Below are 24,966 nucleotides of genomic sequence, written 5' to 3' on the forward strand. Positions count from 1 at the left end.
AAGAAGTTGGATGTTCCCAAAGTGTTGTATCAAAGCACATTAATGGAAAGTTATGCAGAAGGGGAAAGTGTGGAAGAAAAAGGAGCACAAGCAGCAGGGATGACCACAGCCTGGAGAGGATTGTCAGGAAAAGACCATTCAAACGTGTTGGGGACTTTCACAAGGAGTGGACTGAGGCTGGAGTTAGTGCATCAAGAGCCACCACACACAGACGGATCCTGGAGATGGGCATCAAATGTCGTATTCCTCTTGTCAAGCCGCTCCTGAACAAGAAACAACACCAGAAGCATCTTACCTGAGTTAAAGAAAAAGAACTGGTCTGTTTCTCAGTGGTCCCAAGTCCTCTTTTCTGATGAGAACAACTTTTGCAGCTCATTTGGAAACCAAGGACCCAGAGTCTGGAGGAAGAATGGGGAGGCACACAATGCCAGATGCTTGAAGTCCAGTGTGACATTTCCACAGTCTGTGTTGATTTGGGGAGCCATGTCATCAGCTGGTGTTGGTCCACTGTGCTTCATTAAGTCCAGGGTCAATGCAGCCGTCTACCAGGAGATTTTGAAACACTTCATGCTTCCTTCTGCAGACGAGCTTCATGGGGATGCTGATTTCATTTTCCAGCAGGACTTGGCACCTGCCCAAAGTACCAAAACCTGGTTCAATGCCCATGGGATTACTGCGCTTGATTGGCCAGCAAACTCGCCTGACCTGAACCCCATAGAGAATCTATGGGGCATTGCCAAGAGACAGATGAGACATGAGACCAAGCAATGCAGAAGAGCTGAAGGCTGCTATTGAAGCATCCTGGTCTTCCATAACACCTCAGCAGTGCCACAGGCATCCATGATAGCATCCATGCCACGCCACATTGAGGCAGTAATTGATGCAAAATGGGCCCAAACCAAGTACTGAGTACATATTCATGCTTCTACTTCTCAGAGGTCCAATATTTCTATATTTGCAATCCTTGTTTTGCTGATTTCATTTAATATTCTAATTTTCTGAGATTGTTAATTTGGGGTTTCATCAGCTGTACTCCATAATCATCACAATTATAACAAATAAAGGCTTGACATATCTCACTTTGCCTGTCATAAGTCTACCTCATATTAGTTCCACCTTTTAAGTTGAATTACTGAAATAAACGAACTTTTCCACTATATTCAAGCTTCACCTGTATCTGACTTTTAGAAGACATCCCTGTTTAGGGAAGTTTTTTGTTGTTATCGCATTGTTAATATTCTGTTGGGAGCCGTTCAGAGTAGCTGGGGGAAACGGGGTACCAATAAATTCATTATTACTAATTATAAAAGCACAAAAAAAAATACATCCCACTGAAGCTCCATGGGGCGGGGAGGGAACCTACACTCAAATAAGTGCGAATATGTCTTTAAAACGCGTCTCTAACCAGACTAGAGAGCCCCGCCTCGGAGCAGAGATCAAACGGACGCGCGGGCGTTCTAGAACGCCCGCGGGCCCATCAAACGACCCCCTTCGAACGCCCGTTTCTCCTCCGCCCCCTCACTTTCCCTGTCTCCATGGCAACCCCGGCCCCGCCCCGCCGGGTATAAATATTTACCAGTTTCCCATCTCCCCCCGCCCCTTTCCCTGCCTTCACGGGAGGCTCCCGCGTCTTAGGGCCTCGTGCTGCTGCGGCGACGCCTCGCACGGCCGGCGCGCTGAGATTGCCCGGCGGGCGGATGGACCAGTGGGCAGAACGGCGGCTGGGCGAGATGTGGCCGAGGCGGAGCAGCTTGGGGAAGGGGCAGGAAGCGAGTTCCCGCGGGGTCGCCGAATCTCTGCCTCAGAAAGTAAGGGAAGACGCCAGGGACTAGCGCCTTGAGTTCCTTTTCAGTTCTCTCTCTTAACAGCTTCGAGCCCTCGTTCTTCCCCCTCCGCCTTTTTTTGCGTGTCCTGCCCCGCAGTCCTTCCTTCCTCCTCCTCTTCCTCTCTCACATATGCTTGCTGGAGATGGAAGCCAAAGCTGACCCCCAATTTTATAAAGGGGCTGGTTTGCTGCAGAGAACGAAGAGGGCTCTCTGCACACGCTCGAAGGTCCCTTTTAAAAAAATTATTTCCTCACCTGTTAAGGCTGTGCTTCCTGGTAGCTCCCACAAAGAGCTCTTGTTGCAGGGTCAGGCCAAAAGGGCCATCTCAATTTGCGGGTTTTTAGGGACAGGCGTAGCTGACCTGTGTCGTTAGCTCCAGTCATTTGCACACATACCTCAGTATTGTCTACACTGACTGGCAGCATGCTCCAGGGTTTCAGGCAGGGGACATTCCTAGCTTTACCTGCTCTACCACTGAATTATGGCCTTTTCTTCCAATTTGAAGTTGTTGGCATTATATATCAGATGTCGGGTTTTGGACACTGACCTGGAAGGGCATTTGTCCTAAAACGCAGGATATAACCCATATGTGTGTGTAAAAATAAGGTAAAGGACCCCTGGCCTTTAGCACCCAGCCCAGTATCACTCTTCCCTCCCTCCCCAATGCATCAACTCAGTTATGTGACCCCTGAGCTAAGGATATAAGTACCGGTAACTCTACAACATTTAGAATACATCTGAAGGGAAGTTCTTTAATGTTTCATTAGGTTTTTATATGTGTTGAAAGCAGCCCAGAGTGGCTGGGGCAACCCAGCCAGGTGGGTGGGGTATAAATAATAAATATTATTATTTATAATAATTGGACATCTCTATTTTCATCGGGGAAATGTTGGAGGATATGCAACCAGAAACCCAATAGAAGTCAGTAATTCTGCTGCTGTTTGCTTCCTAGCTACTGCTTGTTGTCTCTGAAGACTTGACTTGGCTATGCTGATCAGTAGCTACTGACTAACCCAGGGGTAGGCAACCTAAGGCCCGGGGGCCGGATGTGGCCCAATTTCCTTCTCAATCCGGCCCGCAGACGGTCCGGGAATCAGCCTGTTTTTACATGAGTAGAATATGTCCTTTTATTTAAATGCATCTCTGGATTATTTGTGGGGCATAGGAATTTAGTCCGGCCCCCCACATGGTCTGAGGGACAGTGGACCGGCCCACGCCTGAAAAAGGTTGCTGACCCCTGGACTAACCTATCATTTATTGCATTTATATAATACCTTTTCCTCCAAAGACCTCAAGGTGATGTTTAGGGAAGCTTTTAATGTTTAATAGGTTATTGTATTTTAGTGTTCTGTTGGAAGCTGCCCAGAGTGGCTGGGGAAACCCAGCCAGATGGGTGGGGCATAAATAATAAATTATTATTCTTATTATTATACATCTTTTTCCTATTTTATCCTTGCAAAACCTCAGTAAGGTAGGATATAGACCAAGAGACAGTGGCTGCTCCGAGGTCCCACAGTGAGCTTCATGTCTGTGCGCTGATTCGAACCCCGGTCACCGCCAGCACTTTGACTGCTGCATCATACTGGCTCCATTAAACTCCCACCCCTTATTCTCCTAGTTTAGCCTTTATAATGCCTGTTTTGTCTGTTCTTCCACCCCACCCACCTTACTGTACTTCTCTTTAAAAGAAGTATGCCCCACGAAGAGCCTCAAGGTCCATAAATAGCAACACCCTAGTGGTCCCGGGCCCTAAGGAAGTTAGATTAGCCTCAACCAGAGCCAGGGCCTTTTTAACACTGGCTCCGGCCTGGTGGAACACTCTGCCTCATGAGACCAGAGCCCTGCAGGATCTGATTTCTTTCCGCAGGGCCTGTAAGACAGAGTTGTTCCCTCCCCCTCTTTATTTTATTTTTTTTCTCCTGCGATGAGGCTACATTTTAATGTTTCAATATTTTAATGTTGTATTTTAATGTTGTTTTTAAGTTGTATTCACTCAACTTATTTTTAATTATTGCTTGTTAGCCGCCCTGAGCCCGGCCTTGGCTGGGGAGGGCGGGGTATAAATAAAATATTATTATATTATTATGATTATTATAAAAGATTTGCCGCAGTTTTTTATTCACGTTATTTTATTTATATCCTGCCTTTTGGGGGGCAGTGATGGAAATTATTTGGCAGCACAAAATAATATATCAAATACAGTGATACCTTTGTTCTTGAACTTAATCTGTTCAGGGAGTCCGTTTGACTCCCAAAATGGTTTGAAAACCAAAGCGCGGCTTCCGCTTGGCTGCAGGAGCTTCCTGCATTCAATTGGAAGCTGCGTTGGACGTTTGGCTTCCGAAAAAGATTTGCAAACCAGAACACTCACTTCTGGGTTTGCGGTGTTTGGGAGCCGATTTGTTCGGGAGCCAGCCGTTTGAGTCCCAAGCTACCACTGTACATTTATAAAACATCATAGCTAAGGCAAACAAACACATTTCAGACTTGCTTGTTACCCCCCTTGTTTCATTTGGGGGGTTTATTTCTTTCTCTTCCCCCTCTCCCCACTCCTCTCTAATGCTTTAAATGGCACTGAAATGGTCTTTTAACATGTGATAAGTTTGCTGTAGTTTTTACTGTTTCTTTCGATCTTTTGCTTTGCGAGTCACCCAGAGAAGTCCTTACGGAGGCCCGTGGAGATTATCCCCAGGTAAGTGTACATTGCAACCCCTCTGGCCCAGTCTTTTCTTTAGCTTGCCTTTAGTATCTCAGGAATTATAGAGTTGGAAGGGCCCCCAATGGTGATCCACTATAATCCCTTGCAATGCAGAAATATGCAGGTGGCCCATATAGGAATCAAACCAGCGACCTTAACATTATCAGCACCACACTCTAACCAGCTGAGCGCTAACCATCAATTCCTTCCCACACCTTAATCTATAAACTTTTAGAAGTTTTAAACTGTTTGAGAAGGCTATTTTTAACTGTTTTTAGAGGCTTTAATTTTATTATTTTTAATATTGACTAAAATGTAAATTTAAGAGACACAGGCGGCGCTGTGGGTTAAACCACAGAGCCTAGGATTTGCCAATCAGAAGGTCGGTGGTTCAAATCCCCGCGATGGAGTGAGCTCCCGTTGCTCGGTCCCTGCTCCTGCCAACCTAGCAGTTTGAAAGCACGCCAGTGCAAGTAAATAAATAGGTACCGCTCTGGCGGGAATGTAAACGGCGTTTCCATGCGCTGCTCTGGTTCGCCAGAAGCGGCTTAGTCATGCTGGCCACATGACCCGGAAGCTGTACGCTGGCTCCCTCGGCCAATAAAGCGAGATGAGCGCCGCAACCCCAGAGTCGGCCATGACTGGACCTAATGGTCAGGGGTCCCTTTACCTTTACTAAAATGTAAATTTAATTAATATTGTCTCTGCCGGCCCCTCTCTGTTGCCCAAGACTTTTTATTTCTCACATTCCTCCTACACCTTTTTAACTTTTCCCTTGTTGCCTTCACCCCATTTCACTATTTCCCCCACAAGTTTCCTTTGCAATACTCCAAATTATTTTTTTAAAAAGCCATATGTTGTGACCTACCCTTAATTTTTCTTGCGTGTGCCTTGCCTGGGTGTGTCACAGGTTGGCTGTGCTAGACCAAAGAGTCTCAAAAAGCTTGTGATCTGTTTGGCTCATACTTGTAACCATTCCTTCTTCTAGTTGAATAGATCATTATCCTGTGGGAAAAATCTTGGGTGTTTTCCGCATCGTCCTGTTTCAGGTAAGGGGATCCTTGAGGGTGCTCTGCTTGTATGTTTAGCGCAACAGGTTTGTTTTCTGATCTTACCTGCCCTGAATCTTTGGCCACAAATTTAAGTACGATGCTCCTGGTAGCATCTCTTGAAACATATCACATTGGAGAGAGTGTGGATGCGTTACTTTAAAGTCAAAGAGCCTACCATCACTCATAGTAAGAGAAAGCAAGGTATGTTTCATGAAACAGATTTTAAAACACGTTGTCCAGAATGTTATACAGTGGTACCTCGGGTTAAGAACTTAATTCGTTCTGGAGGTCCGTTCTTAACCTGAAACTGTTCTTAACCTGAGGTACCACTTTAGCTAATGGGGCCTCCCGCTGCCGCCACGCGATTTCTGTTCTCATCCTGAAGCAAAGTTCTTAACCCAAGGTACCATTTCTGGGTTAGCGGAGTCTGTAACCTGAAGTGTCTGTAACCCGAGGTACCACTGTACCGTGGTACCTTGGGTTAAGTACTTAATTCGTCCCGGAGGTCCGTACTTAACCTGAAACTGTTCTTAACCTGAAGCACCACTTTAGCTAATGGGGCCTCCTGCTGCCGCCACGCCGCCAGAGCACGATTTCTGTTCTTATCCTGAAGCAAAGTTCTTAACCTGAAGCACTATTTCTGGGTTAGCGGAGTCTGTAACCTGAAGCGCATGTAACCCGAGGTACCACCGCTGTATGTTTATTTTCTACGTTCCGCTTTTCAGACATTTGTCTCCCAGAGTAGATCACCTCAAAAAAGTGACATAGCTTGTCATCTGGTTTTTTAAAAAATAGGACATGGCACACAAACGAAGGGAAGTTGAGGGCAAAGGTTGTGGGATGTAATATAAGCAGTCAAGTACAACACTTCCTGTTTGCCTAGAGTGGACACAGACAGGGGGATTTTGATCCAGCCAGTTGAACTTCCTGTTGCACCTGGTCTGGAGCATTACCAGGAATATACAGCCATACCTCGGGTTACAGGTTGCGTTTTTTGGGCTACGGACCCCCGAAACCCAGAAGTACCGAAACAGGTTACTTCCGGGTGTTGGCGGTCGTGCATGCGCAGAAGCGTTAAATCGCGCTTTGCGCAGAAGCGCTGAATCGCATCCCAAGCATCCATTGTACTCCAGTCTAAACAAAGCCAGATTGGATTGGTTAAGAAATTCAAACAAATCTACCAACTAGCTTCCTGCTATATATTGGGGAATACATTCTGCTGCTGGTTCACAAGCGTGAGATAGGAAGGATACTATTAAATCAATATATCCTCTCCTAGTATCGACAGCATTCCCACAAAGGTAGATGATGGAGACAATTTTTTTCAAGTCCAGACCCGAGTGGTGAACCATAAGTAGGGATGGAGGAGGAAGAATTTGGTTTGGTTGGAATTTTTATGCAATTGTAGCTAATTTGCACTTCTCGAAGCAAATAACGTGAAGCAAAACACTGCTGCCCTTCAAAATGTGCACTTCTCCAGTTCACCAGATGCAGTTCTCCAAGAGAATGTGTGCAAAAATGTTTATATTAGGGGAGAGTGCATGAAATAAATAAATAAATAAATAAATAAATAAATAAATAAATAAATAAATAAATACAGAATCATAGAACTGAAAAGTTGGAAGGGACCTTGAGGGTCATCTAGTCCAACCCCCTCAACTAAAGCATCCATCTCAGATGGCCACCCAACCTCTGCTTAAAAACCTCCAATGAAAATAGTGCAGTAGTGAAATAATGTGGTAGTGAAAATAATATAAAAATGCCTAACTAGAGAAAAATACACGGAAGGGCTTTTGAATTTTCATTAGGACTTTAAAAATCGCAAGCTGATGCACTAATGCTGAGAACTGGAAAAGAAATGAGAAAAAGGAGAGGATCTGAAATTGATAGAGCCGTCCCTTACCTATAAGCAGGCATTTTGTGTCTCGTTCAGCCTAGCCTGACCTCCCCTTTGTGGTGATGGGGCTTGGGTAGCAGGTGGTGCCTCGAGTTCCTTTGACCAATAGGTAGGGCCAGATGGTCCTGTCCCCTTGCTTCTGCAGCCCTAGGGCAATTGTTAGGTGGGGGAAAATGGTTCTTCATGGGAGGAAAAGAAGCTCCCTGCAGCTGCTCCTTCTCTGCCCAATAAATGGGACCAAAGGCATGCTTCACTTCAGCTCTGCATCTCTGCCGCAATGCAAAAGCATCCCCAAAGTTCTCGTGGTCTCTCTCTCTCTCTCTCTCACTCACTCACTCACACACACAAAAAATTAAAAATGTTTAGGGGTACTCTCATTTTGACTCAAGAAAAATAATTTTATAGTTCAAATTGGGAGAAAATAAATACAGCAAATGGACAAAAGGCCGCCACCAGGGGTAGCCACAGAACTGACGATTTACTGTGCTAGAGAAGAAACTAATTTAAAAAGATGTTTTAGTTTCTTCTGTTAGATTCGCAAAATGTTTAGGGGTATGCGTCCCCCTGTGTCCCCACAGAAAAAAGCACTCTGTGTGTGTGTGTGTGTGTGTGTGTGTGTGTACACACACACACACACACACACACACACACACACAGTGCTACCTTGGGTTACAGACGCTTCAGGTTACAAACTCCGCTAACCCAGAAATAGTATGTTGGGTTAAGAACTTTGCTTCGGGATGAGAACAGAAATCGTGTAGTGGTGGCAGCGGGAGGCCCCATTAGCTAAAGTGGTACCTCAGGTTAAGAACAGTTTCAGGTTAAGAACGGACCTCTGGAAGAAATTAAGTTATTAACCCGAGGTATCATTGTAATTAAATTTTCTGTTTTACAAATTAGATTATTCATTTATACAACCTTAAAATATCCATGACTTCACTTCTTCTTTTTCCATGGTTAATTTTACATAGCATAAATCCCTGCATATTTTACATAAACTAAACCATTCAGTATTCCATTATTATCAAAACTTCTATCAAAACTTATTTACACTGTTGAATTTATCTTAATGCTGCCAACGTTTTCAAGCGTGCACAATTCCCCTCCCCATATATTCAATAAATATTTTCCAATCTTCTTTCAACAAATGTTCTTCTTGTTCTCTTATTCTATATGTTAGGTCTGCAAGCTGCGCATATCACATCAGTTTAAATTGCCATTCTTCTTTAGTTTAAGTTCACCACATTTTTTTGAATGAATCTGGGGGCACTTTTCAACTTCAGCAGGAATGATAGGATTTTGTATGGGGACTGATTTGTAAATCCGGGGACTGTCCCCAGGAAACGGGGACATCTAGTAACCTTACTTTAGTTGGGACCTTGCTCGTTTTCCATTTTGGGGCTAACCGAACACGGGCCGCCCCCAAAGTTCTGATACGATTCAGAGTTGCCTTGCACGTTGTCTGATAAGGCAAACTCTTAGCCAGCTAGATAGCTGCACTTGTGACTTGGAATGTTTCTTCGCTATATTTTCTGCAAGGTGCTAGTTTGTGGTGCCTTTAATTAAAAACATGTAGGCCAGTTGTCTAACATTCTGAAAACTTTTTTAAAGAGAGCAGCGAAGGGAAGAGCGATGCAGATACGAAAAAGTTTGAGGACGATGATTGCGACCGAGGTAAGATGACAGGCAGCTTCTAGCTGTCGCCCTTGTTAAAAATTGTGGTAGTAACCCTGAGCTTCCGGCTGCTTGCAGGGAGACACGATTGAGTATTCCTCCATACCAAAAATACCCCAAACGTCTCACTGCCTATAGAAATCTTACTGTGTAAGGAAGAAGGCTAAGCTAGAGGCTTTTTCCCTGACATGCTAGCTCTCTGCCTTCAAGGATTTTTGTGAATGGAGGGGCTTTCAGTTGCATAAACCCTCTATGTCTCTTTAGTTTTTATTGTTTTCATATTGAATGTTGTCAGCTGCATGGGTTGCCTGTATTAATCAATAAACTATACAGTGTACTAAATTTATACTGTGTAAATTTAGTAAATAAATAACTGATGCATTTTTTCTTCACGCAACACAGTACCTGCAGCAGAAACTTCTCTCTTAAACAAGCTGATTAGAAAATCTTTAGTGGAGTCCTACCATCACGTAGAGGTTTTACAGCGTGACCCCAGCTCACCACTGTTTTCCGTGAAAACCTTTGAGGAACTGCATTTGTGAGTATCTACAATCAATTGACGTTTGCATTTTGTTCATAAGTTCATAAGTTTCAATTACTTTTCTTCTCTGGGCTGTGGGTCTACTCAAAATGGATAATTATATATAAGAAACTGAATCAGCCCATGCCTGCTCACCAGAAAGTGCTCATCCACCCTGTGGTCTGGTGCTTATTATGGGTTTTGCATTTCCCAGAGCTCAGGTTCAGATCCTGCATTTCGCAAAAGCTCATTTGCGAACCTAATGTGCTGCATTTCAGTATGAGTCCATTGTCTTCTATTCCTATTGACCTTGCTCTTTTTTTTATATATAAATATTTATTAAGGTTTTTTTATAAAAGAAATGCACAGATAATAGACAACATTAGTTATGTCATAACAAAATCTCATAACTTCTTTGGACTTCCTCACGTCTCCTGCTCCCACTTACATCGTTGAATAATTTTTTCAAGCAAATTATCATTCTTATTTCCACTCATTTAAAAATAGTCTAACAATTCTCCAGAAGGTTTATATTTTCCTTAATCTCAATTATCGTCAAATTCTGGTCTAATCCTATTAACCTTGCTCTTGGTTTCGGAGCACTCTTTGCTTCTATAGTACTTCTTATCCTTCCTTTTAGCTCTGTTGACTTTCTCAGGATTGTAGCCTTTCATTTAAACTTGGTGAAATATTTAGGTGTGCTCTGGTCTGAGGCACAAGTCGTAGACTGTCAAAACACAAGAGAGTGGCTGGGGCTGATGCCATTCAAACCAGTAATTTCACAGGAAGCTGCCTTATACTGAATCGGACCACCTTCCACTGGTCCATCTGGCTTAGTAATGTCTACAATGATTGGCAGCAGCTCTCCAGGGTTTCAGGTAGAAGTCTCTCCCCTGCCTGCAGAAGCTAGGGATTGACCTTCTGCTTGCATGTGCTGCACCACTGAGCTACAGAAAATGTATTATTGGAAACCAGAGGCATTCCTGTTGGGCATTGTCGGTCAGAGGGTGACAAAGAAAGACCGAACTTTTTTTCTGTATGCAACAACGGCAGCAAGGATACTCATCGCTAAATATTGGAAGACCCAAGATTTACCCACACTGGAAGAATGGCAGACGCAACTGATAGGCTATATGGAACTGGCTGAGATGACCGGCAGAATCCGAGACCTGGGACAGGAAAGGATGGAAGAAGACTGGAAGAAATTTAAGATTTATTTGCAAAAGTATTGTAATTTGGTTGAATGTTAAGAAGGATGCTAGATCTCTATAAAGAATTTGGCACCACTAAATTAGATGCAGTAATGAGGATAAGTTATTCAAGGAGAACTTAAAACTTTTTTGAACAACTATTAGATTATATTTAAAGTATTAAGATTTGGTTAATTAAGTTGATAAATTGCTGAAAAAACTTTATTGGTATGGAAGTAGGAGCAGGGGATGTGAGGAAGTCCAAAGAAGTGCTGAAACCATGTTAAGAAATATGTTTTTATTGTTTGGTTTTTATTCATTGTATTAAAAAATCTTTAATAAATATTATAAAAAAAGAAAGAAAATGTATTATTGAAGAATATTTTCTGATAACCAATACTTATGTTAGACAAGGGAAAGTTTGAGAATGGTGGGTCTGAAAATTACATTCCAGATGGTGGACTTTTGGGAGCTAGCCGACCTGACAGGAAGAGTCCGCAACCAGAAGGAGGAGGAGGACCAGGAGGAATGAATGAAATTCGAAGACTATTTAGCTAAAAATGCTAAGATAACTTAAATAGAAATACTTGCAAGTACCAGATTGGCTTAGGATTTAAATATGTGATGTTATAGAATATTATGTTTAAAGTTAATATGAAAAGAAAGAAAGATGTTACTTGACTAAATAAATTTTATGAGAAATTAGTTTTGGAAAACTGTTACAATGATATACATTGAAACTCAGCCAGGGGGATTCGAGGAAGTCACCTAATAATGTTAACAAAAGTGAAATTATTACAGTTAGGATTTATGTTTGTTTGTTTGTTTGTTTGTTATAAATTTGGAAAACCAATAATTTTTTTTGGAAAAAAAGAAGAAAATTACACTCCTAATACTTAAGAAATGTTGGGATAGACCCACAATATGCTGTTCTATGGACCTCTCTTGCTGTTATTAATAAGCCACTTTTTGCACTAGCTGACTCCTCTTAGAAGGGGTTGATGGGAACACAACATCTTTGTAGCAGGCTCTTATTCTGGTTTTCAGGGCTTTTCATTTTGCTACCGCCCAAATCTATTGGTTCAAGACCAAATCGTATTATCTTGACGTCATTTTGTGTGAAAGTGAGCCTAGCGATTTGCAACGTGTTCCGCCATCTATCCACATTTCTCACTTATGGCAGCTCTTGATTCTCTAAAATCATGACAGCTATTCCTTTTAAAGTCCCAAGCAGTACATGGAGGTCAGGGGATCTTATTTTCTAGACTGCTAGCATCCTCCAGTTTCACTCAGAAGTACCTGAGCTGCTTATGTGTAAAACTGTTAACTTTTATTCTCATTTTAACAGGAAGGATGAACTCTTGCAAGGCATCTATGCCATGGGCTTTAACAGACCTTCCAAGATCCAAGAAACGGCACTTCCAATGATGTTAGCTGACCCGTGAGTTGGTTTCAAACAAATTGAAAGATATTCTTTGTGTTGCAGCCAGCATGGGACACACCTGTGCCGATTAACCAGCGAACTGTTGAGCTAATTCATGTTAGATTTCTGGTAGACACTGGAGTTTCATCTACGTAGAATGGGTAACATAACTTCTGTCCCCAACTGACACACAGGTTTAGGGAAGGGATATTTTCCCTCTGATTACTATTCTGTTGCCTAATAGTTTTTGCATCCCGTTATCAAGTGAAATTCCAGATAAAGATATCTTTTCAGTCTGGTTATCAACCACCTTTGATTTTTCATTCTGGTTGATCTGTGCTTTAGAAGGTTGTCACTCACTGTTTTCTGTTCTTTTCAACCTCCTTATTCCCAGTTCATGTGCTTAAAAGACTCATTCTACCAATGAAACTTGAAGTATAAAATATTATTAACACTCTGAAAAGCAAATACCAAATGTTTGCTAAACCATACTTCTATGTAAAACATTCTTCCCACTATGCCTTTTTTGTGCCTCTCAAGTATCCTTGTTGTATCTGAAGAAGTGTGCATGCACACGAAAGCTCATACCAATAGCAAACTTGGTCTCTAAGGTGTAGGGACACGAGTAGCGCTGTGGGTTAAGCCACAGAGCCTATGACTTGCCGATCAGAAGGTTGGCCGTTCGAATCCCCACAACGGGGTGAGCTCCCGTTGCTCGGTCACTGCTCCTGCCAACCTAGCAGTTCGAAAGCATATCAAAGTGCAAGTAGATAAATAGGTACCACTCCGGCGGGAAGGTAAACGGCGTTTCCGTGCACTGCTCTGGTTCACCAGATGCGGCTTAGTCATGCTGGCCACATGACCCGGAAGCTGTATGCCGGCTCCCTCAGCCAATAAAGCAAGATGAGTGCCGCAACCCCAGAGTCGGCCACGACTGGACCTAATGGTCAGGGGTCCCTTTACCTTTACCTTTAAGGTGCTACTGGAAGGAATTTTTTTATTTTGTTTTGACTACGGCAGAACAACATGGCTATCTATCTGTAACTTGTTTCAGTTACATATATCCTTCCTCATTATTATTTCGTTGAAACAGGAACACTCCTTAGGACCCCCGGCTTATTAACTCTGTAGCCCGAAAGCTGGGATCCCCTCCAAACCTGTGCCAAAGTTTCGCAGCCGTTTTGCGACAAAAACGCCACATTTTGCTGTGCCCCCTACACTGAGTAATTGATACATCAACTTGGGGCTCGAAGTTAACGGCCAAAATTCCAAAAGTGAGTCACTTCAAACCGGTGCCAAAGTTTGGTGATAGTTTTGCAGCACTCCACAAACTTGAGAAGCCCAGACCATTGGATTATTGTTGTCTGTCTGCATTAATCCCAGCTTGATTCTCTGTTTCAGACCCCAAAATCTTATCGCACAAAGTCAGTCGGGGACAGGCAAAACAGCTGCTTTTGTTCTGGCTATGCTGAGCAGAGTGAACCCACAGGACAGATTTCCACAGGTAAAATAAACTCCGTGATACAGCCTCTGGCTGCAGAGTCATCTTCAGTTCACTAATGCCAACAAGAAATTGAAATCTTTGCTATTAACCTGAGTAAGGGCTGCTTCCCTGGGGTTTGTGCCTTTTCTGTCTGGTCCACTGCTTCTGTAGAACGGCCGTTTTCAATGCTGGGAGTTTCCTAAAAACCTGGAAGCTGGCTGGCGGAAGCAAACTGCCGTAAAATTGACACACAGACTAATCTTGCAGAAGTGGAATTAAGCCTCAACATGGTAACAAAGTAATGTTGGCACCAGGGTGGATTTTATGTAAATCAAATCGATCTAAATCACGATTTAAATCACTAGTCAGTAAGACTTGATTTAAATTACTGGTCAGTAAGACTTGATTTAAATCACTTTTTTTTACAGAAAGACTCATTCTTCCTGGTATAATCTTAATATTTACAACCAGGTTTCATTTTTGGAATAATAACTTTTCAGAGTAGTTTTTACAGTTATATCAAATATTACTGATTTGGTTATACTATTAGAAATACAGTGGTAGATAATTATGAAATTATTGTGAGGTTTAATAAGTTAACTGTTTATATTTGGGCAACTTTTCTGCTGTACTTTATTGGAAGGAGGAAAAATAATCATTTCCTTAATAACAATTTCAACAATTTATTTAACTAAAACAATAACAATAACATTATAGCATATGTATCCATTTTATTTTAAAAATCCGATTTAAATAAAAAAAAAATCCAATTTTTTGATTATTATATTTTTAAAAAACCATTGATTTTTATCCACCCGGGTTAGCACAATCATCAAGCAACCATCCCACTGTGATCATCCGTGCTCGTAGCTGTGACATACTGCATAGGGAAGGGACATTTAACCAGGTTTTTTAAAAAATAAATAAATCCCATGATTCATTTGCTTAAAATCACTTTTAACATTTGTGCTGATGCACTTAAAAAACCCCCAAAAACCCAGTGCCATTGTGTGATTGCTTCAGCGTTCAAAAGTGCAAGACAAAAACGTTCAAAAGTGCAAGACAAAAAAAAGTGCAAGACAAAAACGTTCAAAAGTGCAAGACAAAAAAGTGCAAGACAAAAACATGTTGATAAACTTGCACTGAACGGAACTTCTGTTTGCTCTAAAACACTTTTTCATGTGGGTGCTAATTGAGCAGATACTTCCATTTTTAAAAACAGGCAGAGAAGCCCAAACCCAAAGATAGATTAAAAAGAATATGCTAAAATGAAGCCAGCCATAAAGTGTTACGGTGGAGGTTTGTGAAGGTAAAGGTGCATGGTCAAAACTAGCTTATTTAAAAAGACAAAAGACTAGTACTGAGGCAATCAACATCTGGTGGCGATTGCCCTTATTGTCCTTTCCTTTTAAAATAAGATTTTCTGCAGTTTGAGAAAAGATATGAGGAGCTTAAGGGAAACAGCAGAGCAGTGCTTTCAGAACTTTGTTGTGTAGATGCCCCATAAAAAGTAAATGAACAAATTGTATCTATTCCACATCTTTTCAGTGCCAGATAAACGCTTCTCTTTCTCCGCAGGCTGTAAGGTGATGTTGTTAGGTAGCTAATGTGCTGCCAAAACCTTCCTGTGGCTGTTACGGGCGTTGTTTGGTTCTGTTTTTATGCTGCAATGTATTCATATTTATGGTTTAAATATTCTGCAAGTCTGCTGGAGACTCTTTAGTGAACAAGGGAAGAAGACGTCTAATAAATAATAGTAATAGCCTAATGCTAAAGTGAAAAGGAAAGGGATGCGCGGGTGGCGCTGTGGGTTAAACCACAGAGCCTAGGACTTGCCAATCAGAAGGTCGGCGGTTCGAATCCCCGCGACGGGGTGAGCTCCCATTGCTTGGTCCCTGCTCCTGCCAACCTAGCAGTTCGAAAGCACGTCAAAGTGCAAGTAGATAAATAGGTACCGCTCTGGCGGGAAGGTAAACGGTGTTTCCGTGCGCTGCTCTGGTTCGCCAGAAGTGGCCTAGTAATGCTGGCCACATGACCCGGAAGCTGTACGCCGGCTCCCTCGGCCAATAAAGCGAGATGAGCGCCGCAACCCCAGAGTCGGCCATGACTGGACCTAATGGTCAGGGGTCCCCTTACCGTTAAAGTGAAATGGAAACATGGCCTGCATGTCATATTGGGAAAGCACTGCACCATTTCTGAAGGCTAAACTGACCTCCATCTTTCTGTTTCCTTCTCCCTCTGTTGCCTCCTCCCAAAGTGTCTCTGCTTGTCTCCCACCTTCGAACTGGCATTGCAGACGGGGCGAGTGATTGAGAAGATGGGAAAGTTTTGCATCAACATAAAGGTTGCGTTTGCCATTCGAGGGAACAGACGTAAGGCTCTCTCTTGTGGCGTTTTTTCTGCCTACGTTTGTCTTGCTGCCTAACGCTTTTGTCAGAAGTACTTTTGTTATAAAATCCAGATGTTACAGAGCACCACCCACCCACCCCCAAAGCTGTTGGTACCGTGAAATGCATACTAAATACTGCATGCCTTTCGTAGATTAGATTCGGCGGCAGCTTCCATCTTTGGTAGCAGTCCTTTGTCATTAGGTGAATGAAATATACTCGGAGTCGAGTGTGGATTTCATGCTCTTTATTCAGCTCATAGTAGCGAGGAATAGAAGTTTCCCCAAACTGTCTGCTTTATATACATTATTTGCACAATGGGCCCCACATGATTGGCTAATTCCGGGATTCTCCTGTAGGCCAATCAGGTTGCGGATTCACTTCCACCTGGAGCTGGATTGGGTGGCTCCTGCGGACCAATCAGACTGCTGCATTCTGGATCCTATTGTTCTAGGACCAATCATACTGCTGCATTCTGGATCCTATTGTTCTAGGACCAATCAGACTGCTGCATTCTGGATCCTATTGTTCTAGGACCAATCAGACTGCTGTATTTTGGATCCTATTCAACTCAGTACATAACAGTGAACTAAGTATCCACCTTTTAAATTTGCTTCCTCCGTTAAAAAAAAAAAAAGATTTCTAGCTTACCGAGATGTTTATGCCATGAAATAACTCCCCCCCCCCAACCACCACTCTAGAAATGAGTGTAAACCAGGGTAGCCATTGTTGTTGCCTGCAGGTATTGTTTGGGCTGTAGCACCCATCAGCCTCTTGGATCGCAGCCATTGTAGCAGATGATGGGAGTTGAAGCCCCAACAACTTTTGGTTTGCATCATGCTGGTTATCCCTTGTCTTGGCTGCTGTGTCCGGACTCAACGGCGTGCTTCCCTCTTGCCCCTCCCTAAATTTTTAAACCTGGTTTCTTTGCTTCTATGGCGAGGTTCTCCTGGAAGAGTGTGTTCCAGCTGGACAAGTTAACAGGGCATATGTTTACAGCTTGCATGCACTGCTTAAGTGGGACGAGGGTGGCTCTGTGGTCTAAACCACTGAGTCTCTTGGGCTTGCCAATCGGAAGGTCGGTGGTTCAAATTCCCACGATGGGGTGAGCTCCCATTGCTCTGTCCCAGCTCCTGCCAACCTAGCATTTCGAAAGCACGCCAGTGCAAGCAGATAAATAGGTACCACTGCGGCAGGAAGGTAAACAGCGTTTCCGTACACTCTGGTTTCCGTCGCGGTGTTCCGTTGTGCCAGAAGCGGTTTAGTCATGCTGGCCACATGACCTGTAAAGCTGTCTGTGGACAAACACTAGCTCCCTCGGCCTGAAAACAAGATGAGCACCGCAACCCTATAGTCGCCTTTGGTTGGACTTAACCGTCCAGGGCTCCTTTACCTTTTACTGCTTAAGTAAAGTGGAGAAAGAACTGCAGGGGATATACCTCCATGTTACTTCTCGGCACTTGGTTTTCTGCAAAATGATGGAGATCCTTTAAGCCAGGAATGGGCAGGGGGGACACCTGTAGCCTTCCAGATCTTGTCGGACTCCAACTCCCATCAGCCCCAACTAGCATCCAGGAGGACAGTACTAGCAGTTGGATAGCCCTGTCTCTGATTTAAGCCACAGGCCAAGCTCGTGCAATTGCAATAAGCATCTCAACATCAGTTTCATATATTTAGCCTTGGCGCTTGTGCTTATTCTTATTGTAAGTGTGTCGAGGAGCTGGGAGTGCGTCTTGCATCCTTGCACCAGACACAACGTCCACACACACTGTTTACCTGTGCACTTGTCCCCCCCCCCCCCAATTTGCATGCGGTTAACAAGCTGCAGGTTTGGGGAGCCAAGGCTAGCACCGTGATAACAAGAAGGGGGGAATAACAGCAGCTGTTATTCTCTAAAAATTAATTGCAATAACCCAAAATCTTTTTAGTTTAGCAAATGTGCACTGGCTGACGTAGCAAAAGTAACTCAATCTCTCTCCCAGTTCCAAGAGGGACTGTAGTGGAAGAACAGATAGTAATTGGAACCCCAGGAACTCTGTTAGATTGGTGTTTCAAGCTAAACCTTTTGAATCCGAAGAAGATCAAAGTATGTGTGTTGGATGAAGCAGATGTCATGATCGACAAACAGAATTACTCAGACCAGAGTGTCCGAATTCAGAGGTAAACGTGTGTTTGTTTTTTGGTAAGACAGATCTTGGAGTAGTAACTTACTTCTTGCTGAAATTCCTGCATATAGAACTTTTCTAGACACGCTCATCCCTGTTGGAGCATCTGGGAAGGTTTTTAACCACTTAATTTGTATTGATAGAACTTGCTTTTCCACTAATTGATTACTACTTTGGAGAAGGCATGCCCTATTGAATACTTGTCTGTGCCGAAAGCGGCTTCAGATGTAGACCTAAGGGCTTTTGTACGGTCATATTGCCGCCATGTAGAAACAATAGCATTCTTGCCTTTCTTATTGTATGTGCGGAAGCTTATTATTAACAGCCTAAGTTCCCCGCGTGGGTTACAACAATTTAAAAATACAATATTAAAAACAGTTTAAAACCAATGACCGTCACAAGAATAGGATGGGACCTAAAAATATTTACCTCAGGTGTCAAAAAGGCCAGGGTAAAGAGGTGCTTCTTCAGTATACGATGGAAGCTGTACAATGCCACCATTGCACAAATCAGTCTCATCATTTGACCCTCATGTCCCTAGACTGGCTTCCTGTCTGCTCAGCACAAGCTCCTTGTCCCTTTCTGCTTTTATATCCTGATAATGTTCCTGAATGCGTCCTCTGCTTATCCAACTCCTCTCTCAAAGCCTTTGCCCTTTCTCAAGCATTCTGGTGTCCCTCCTTTCCTGCCCCTAGTGTCCTAGGATGCCTCTACAAGGCCACCACACTCTCTGTTTTCCCCATCCCTGCCCTCCCGTAACAAACCCTAAGCGTTTGCAACTGATACAATCACCTCTGCCCTTCCTCTGTTCTTCCCCCGTGCTGTAAGCTCCTGGGCAGAGAGCTTTCCCCTTGTGTTCTGCAAAGCGCCATGTACCTGGGCATTTAAGAATATGATTTGGCTTTTATAATTGGTTTGTTACCAAGTTGGAAGACACATAGGTAGGCAGTCTTTTTCCAAGTTCATGGAAGTGCCTGAGAGATGTTCGATCAAGACCTTATTAATTGTAAATACTTCTATCTAGGAATGGAGTCTGTGGAATATGGTGCCAGGGGAGAAATTTGAGGGAGGCAGATGGGCAAAGACAACCTCCTAGCCTGCTCCCTTCCCCTCCTCCCAAGTCCCAAGAAATTAATATCACGGCCCTCTTAGAAGAAACATCTTTCAGTGGGGCTGGTGCTTTGGTTTTGTATTTATGTGGATCTGGCCTGTATCTTACATGTGTTATATAGATAAATATAGCTGATTGGAATTCCCTAGTTGAAAACTGAGAGGTAAACCTGCTTATTAGGAATGAGTAGAAATACACTGCAAAGTCTCCCTTCTTACCTGGTAACAAGTGAGAATGAAGAGGGTTAGATGTTGCCTTCTACCAAGGCAGGCAGTTGGTCATGAAGCTCAGCTGACTAAGCTGTGGGCCCCAAGGCTTTCAGGCAGCAATCCTTCCCAACCCTTCCTGAAAATTGAACCTCATATCTTCTGCATGCAAAGCACAGGCTGCATTGCTAGGCCCCAGCTGCTCCCCAGTGAGTTCAGTTCTAACAGGTAGGCAATCTTTGGCCTGCCTGATGTTTACCAAACTCCCACCATCCCTGCCCATTGGCTGTGAATGCTGGGGCTGATGGGAGCTGTAGTTTGGCAACACCTGGAGGGCCCAAAGTCCCTCAAACCTGATTTATAAAGAGGCAAAAGATTCGTGGCCACGATTTCTCTTGAGAATGAAATGCCGGCTGCTTTTTGTTTTTCTTCCTTCCAGAGCTTTAGACCCCGGTTGTCAGATGCTTCTCTTTTCCGCCACCTTTGAAGACCCTGTGCTGCTCTTTGCCCAGCGCATCGTCCCCGAACCCAACGTTATTAAGCTCCGCCGAGAGGAGCTGACCCTGAACAATATCAGGCAGTACTATTTTGAGTGTGAGAACAAGGAGGACAAATACAAAGCCCTGTGCAATATCTATGGCAGCATCACAGTCGGCCAAGCAATCATCTTTTGTCAGGTAAGGCGCCCTTGTAACATCGAGGTAACCTGGGGCCCCAGAAAACGTCCTGAGAATATATTTGGCGTGAGGAGGAATGGTGGGCCCATGGTCTTGGGATGAAAATTTGCTGACTTCCAACCCAGTCTTGCTAGTCAGATACAGCCTTACTAGTCAGTTACAGGTGGTGACCATTTTGTGCAGGAGTTCATTCCTGGACCCTGCGCCCATTGACACAGCACACGTTAGCTGGTCCCATCCCGCCCTCTTGCAGGTCCAAAAGGACCATGGGTTGGCAGCCACGCTTCAATTGGACTAGTGCAAAACGGTCGCCACTTGTACTTTGGGGGGTGCAGAGTGGGAGGGTAAATGACTCAGGACTGCAATACGTCAAGGACCGCCTCTTTCCATATGAACCTACCCGGACCCCGATATCATCTTCTGAGGCCCTTCTTCGTGTGCCTCCTCCTCGAGAGGGCCAGAGGGTGGCAACCCGAGAACGGGCCTTCTCTGCAGTGGCTCCTCGTCTGTGGAATGCTCTCCCCAAAAAAATTCTCCTGGTGCCTTCGTTACACACTTTTAGGCACCAGGAAAAAGCTTTCCTTTTTAACCAGGCCTTTGGTTGATCTGATTTACATCCTATGCCCTTTTAAAATGTGTGTTTTTTTTTGTGGGTGACTATTGGGTTTTTATTATTATCTATTTTGTGGTCTTATATCTTGATTTTATTCTGTGAACCGCCCTGAGACCCCCGGGTATAGGACGGTATATAAATTCAATTAATAATAATACAGTGGTACCTTGGTTTAAGAACAGCTTAGTTTATGAACAACTTGGATTAAGAACGCTGCAAACCCGGAAGTAGGTGTTTTGGTTTGTGAACTTTGCCTTTGAAGCAGAGCATGTTTCGCTTCCTGTTGAGTGTGTTCCATTTGTAAATTGAGTCCCCCACTGCTGTGGGAAAGCACGCCTTGGTTTAAGAACGCTTTGATTTAAGAACGGACTTCTGGAATGGATTAAGTTGATAAACCAAGGTACCACTGTAATAATAAATATAAATGGTTCAAGGCTAAATTCCTAAAAGCTGGACCTGCCAGAACAGAAATGTTGGCGTCACTGCAGGGAAGGCCATGACTTTGTGTGTCTCTTTTTGCCTGTGTTCCTTTGGCAGACGCGTAAAAATGCCAAATGGCTTCACTGGGCTCTGTCGATGGATGGGCACCAAGTATCCCTGTTGAGTGGGGAGCTCTCTGTCGAAGAGCGTGCAGATGTGATCCAGAAGTTTCGCGATGGGAAAGATAAAGTCCTCATCACAACCAACGTCTGCGCCAGAGGTAATGACTTGGACAAGCAAAAGCAAGGTGGATACTTGCTCCTTCAGCAGGAAGTGACCTTGTTTTGTGTCGCCTCGTAGGCATCGACGTGAAGCAGGTCACGATCGTTGTCAACTTTAGCCTGCCTACAACGACGTCCTGGCTGCCTGACTACGAGACCTACCTGCACCGCATAGGCCGAGCAGGTCGCTTTGGAAAGAAGGGTCTGGCCTTCAATATGGTCGAAAGGCATAATCTACCGCTTGTCTATGCAATTCAAGACCACTTCAGTGAGCATGATATTTTCATGTGATTTGATAGTGCAGAAAGTTAGACCTTGGGTTAGGGTAATCAGGGTTTGACTCTCTGCTCAGAAACATGCTCACTGGCTTTTAGCCTCTGAATTAGCTATAATTGGGAATTAAAAAGGTTGCACAGCAGTGGAAAAGAGAGAGAGAGAGAGAGAGAGAGAGAGGCTGAATTATAGTTGGGCATTTTTCCTGCCAGAAATGACTTGGTCTATTGCCTAGACAAATAACAGCATTTTAAAATAATTAAACTTTCAACATAGCAACAGAACTACATTTTTAACCATTTGATACATACCCAAATTAACAAGACCAAATTCTTTATTGCATGTATCACATGCCTTTTCTTCAGGATGGTTAAGGTAGTTAATTTGTTTTTATTTAGTCAAAAGCATTTATAAACTGCCTAATAATTTTTTAAAAATAAAACCTTCAGCAGTGTACTATATAAAAATAATTCAGTATCATTGAAACAAAAATACAGCCTGGAATCAGTAACAGGGTACCATACATGGCTGTCCCCTTTTTGCACACAACAACCTTGCGAGAGGCAGGTAAAACCACGAGATGGTGTCTGGCCTGCTTTGCTTTGGTTAGGAGGCAGGCTCACGTTGCTTCCCAATGAGCTTCTTAGCTGCTTGGGGGCCTGAAATGCTTCATAGCTGCTTGGGAGCCAGTGTGGTGTAGTGGTTAAGAGTGGTGGACTCGTAATCTGGTGAACCGGGTTCGAATCCCCGTTCCTCCACATGCAGCTGCTGGGTGACCTTGGGCTAGTCACACTTCTCTGAAGTCTCTCAGCCCCACTCACCTCACAGAGTGTTGGTTGTGGGGGAGGAAGGGAAAAGGAGATTGTTAGCTGCTTTGAGACTCCTTTGGGTAGTGACAAAGCGGTATATCAAATCCAAACTCCTCCTCCTCCTCCTCCTCCTCCTCCTCCTCCTCCTCCTCTTCTTCTTCTTCTTCTTCTTCTTCTTCTTCTTCTTCTTCCTGGTCCAACACCCTAACCTAATGAGTCCTCAAGCTGGCTAATTTCATGGGTTGAGAATATTAGGAGAAAATTCTACAGAGTTGCCCTTTTCTTTCCATGCCCGATATTTTCTCAGACAAATAAATTTAGAAATGTTGTCCCAGCCGTATCACAAGCATCTGTTGATCTCTCTGTCCACCGTGTGGAATTCTTGCGAGTCAGAGAGGGGAAAAGGCCCAGAGTATTAGTCGCCCTCCCTATGACCAGTGGCTTGTGAAGGGTTGAGTCCTTCTTTCTGCATTGGGATCCTCCTCCTAGCAAAAATGTCTTTCCTTTTCAGAGACTACCATCAAGTGCCTCGATCCAGAGGATATGGAAGCACTGGAAAAAATAGACGACTGAATTCTTCTACGGCTTGAAGGGGAAATGGTGGCTTTCCGGAATACGGCTGGGCTCAATCTCCCAATTTTCCCTAGCCTGCATGGCCAGGAGCAAGGGATGGTGGGAGTTGGAGTCGAGCACATTTGGAGGGCCTCAGGTTACCCATCCTAGAGAGTTCTGTAATGTTAAACCATTTTTCAGACGATGCTGATATTTTGTCAGAATAATAATAATTAAAAAACAAAACTCATTACTTGCCCTTGGTTTTCTTTTGCTTGCGCCAACTATTAAGACGCATCAGATGTCTTGTGTGTTTGGAAGAGCTATCCCTGAGTGCCTTTAACACTGCCTCCAGGCCACGTATGTGCCCTTTGACGCTGTTATAGATATGAACTGCTGTGATTTGTGATCTCCCTTGAGAGAAATGGGCTCTCACTTAGGGATACAGCCTGCACGTGATATAACTCCATCCCCTAGTTCAGTCTGTAGCTCATAATGCCAAGTGCTCAGATCTTTGTGTATAATAAAATGGACTCCTTGAGGGCTTCCCAATATGCGATATTAATTTGTGCCAGCAGAGGTAACTTTAAAGATTAATGAAGTGAATAGACTTCCATATTTCAGTAAAAGCGGAATGAGCAAGTTTATTATTACTGGTGATTAAGCTACCAGCCTCTAGATGTCAGTGGCTCCTTTCACTTAATTTTGTGCCCTAGGCAAATCAGTTTTGACTTCAGAAATGTGTGATGTATGGAAGGAAGAAATTAAAGAAAGAGGGAGGGAGGGAGGGAGGGAGGGAGGAAGAAGTGACTCCTATCCCAGGCCCCCTAAAATACGCAATTTGACAAGGGTTTCAGCTTGTTTCAGTGATCAGTTGCCACCATAGTTTGGGAGCCTGGGGCAGGAATGTGACAATTCTTAGAGCTTTTCATATTGGGAACTAAATCCACAAAAGCAATAAATTGGATCATGGGGCATAATTGAAGAAAGCAGCCCTCGGAATGCTTCATTCACTCAAGGTGGGACTTGCTCTTGAGTCGTCCTGTATGAAGATTAGGCAGGCAGGTTCATCCCAGCCGACTGAAGACATTTTGCTGAATATGGTAGACAAGATACTCCTTTCCTAATATGGCAGCCTAATTGCACCAGCAGTTGAATCTTCAGTGCTGGGGACAGAATAGCATCTTCCATGGCAACAGAGGACAGCTGGCTAGTGCTGGGGAGGCCCATGGCTTGTACGAATCTCTTGACCATCCTTCATGCTCACTGCCTCGGGAGTCTGCCTCACCTTTATTCTAATACAGGGGCCAGCAAACTTTCAGCAGGGGGCTGGTCCACTGTCCCTCAGACCTTGTGGGGGGGTGGACCATATTTTGAAAGGAAAAAAAAGAACGAATTCCTGTGCCCCACAAATAACCCAGAGATGCATTTTAAATAAAAGCACACATTCTGCTCAGGCAAAAACACGCTGTTTCACGGACCATCCGTGGGCCGGATTGAGAAGGCGATGCGGCTGGATCCGGCCCCCAGGCCTTAGTTTGCCTACCCATGTTCTAATACTAGGATTGGAGATTTCATGAAGAAACTCACAAACCTAGTGGGAAAGTGACAACTAATGTGTCGTTTGGGTGTGACTTGAGCTGAAAATATTAGCAGGCAATATTAGTCGACAATTCGGTGCCTGCCAGAGTCTTCCTTGTTCCCCCTGG

General features: G+C 43.8%; 1 protein-coding gene across 1 annotated transcript; it reads left to right on the forward strand.

Moving 5' to 3' along the window:
* Positions 1–1,381: 1,381 nt before the first annotated feature.
* On the forward strand, positions 1,382–23,507 carry DDX25 (DEAD-box helicase 25; the record flags this gene model as incomplete). The annotated part of the gene is given in 14 exon segments (XM_081843292.1): positions 1,382–1,591; positions 1,593–1,808; positions 4,474–4,518; positions 5,513–5,573; positions 9,085–9,147; positions 9,550–9,685; positions 12,206–12,298; positions 13,682–13,784; positions 16,021–16,135; positions 18,133–18,310; positions 20,072–20,309; positions 21,460–21,622; positions 21,703–21,891; positions 23,217–23,507. Coding segments are annotated over 14 exon segments (1,872 nt in total). The 3' UTR covers positions 23,279–23,507.
* Between the last annotated feature and the right edge of the window lie 1,459 nt (positions 23,508–24,966).

The sequence above is a fragment of the Podarcis erhardii genome (genome assembly GCF_964252035.2).
Source record: "Podarcis erhardii genome assembly, chromosome: 16".
Taxonomy (NCBI): Eukaryota; Metazoa; Chordata; class Lepidosauria; order Squamata; family Lacertidae; genus Podarcis; species Podarcis erhardii.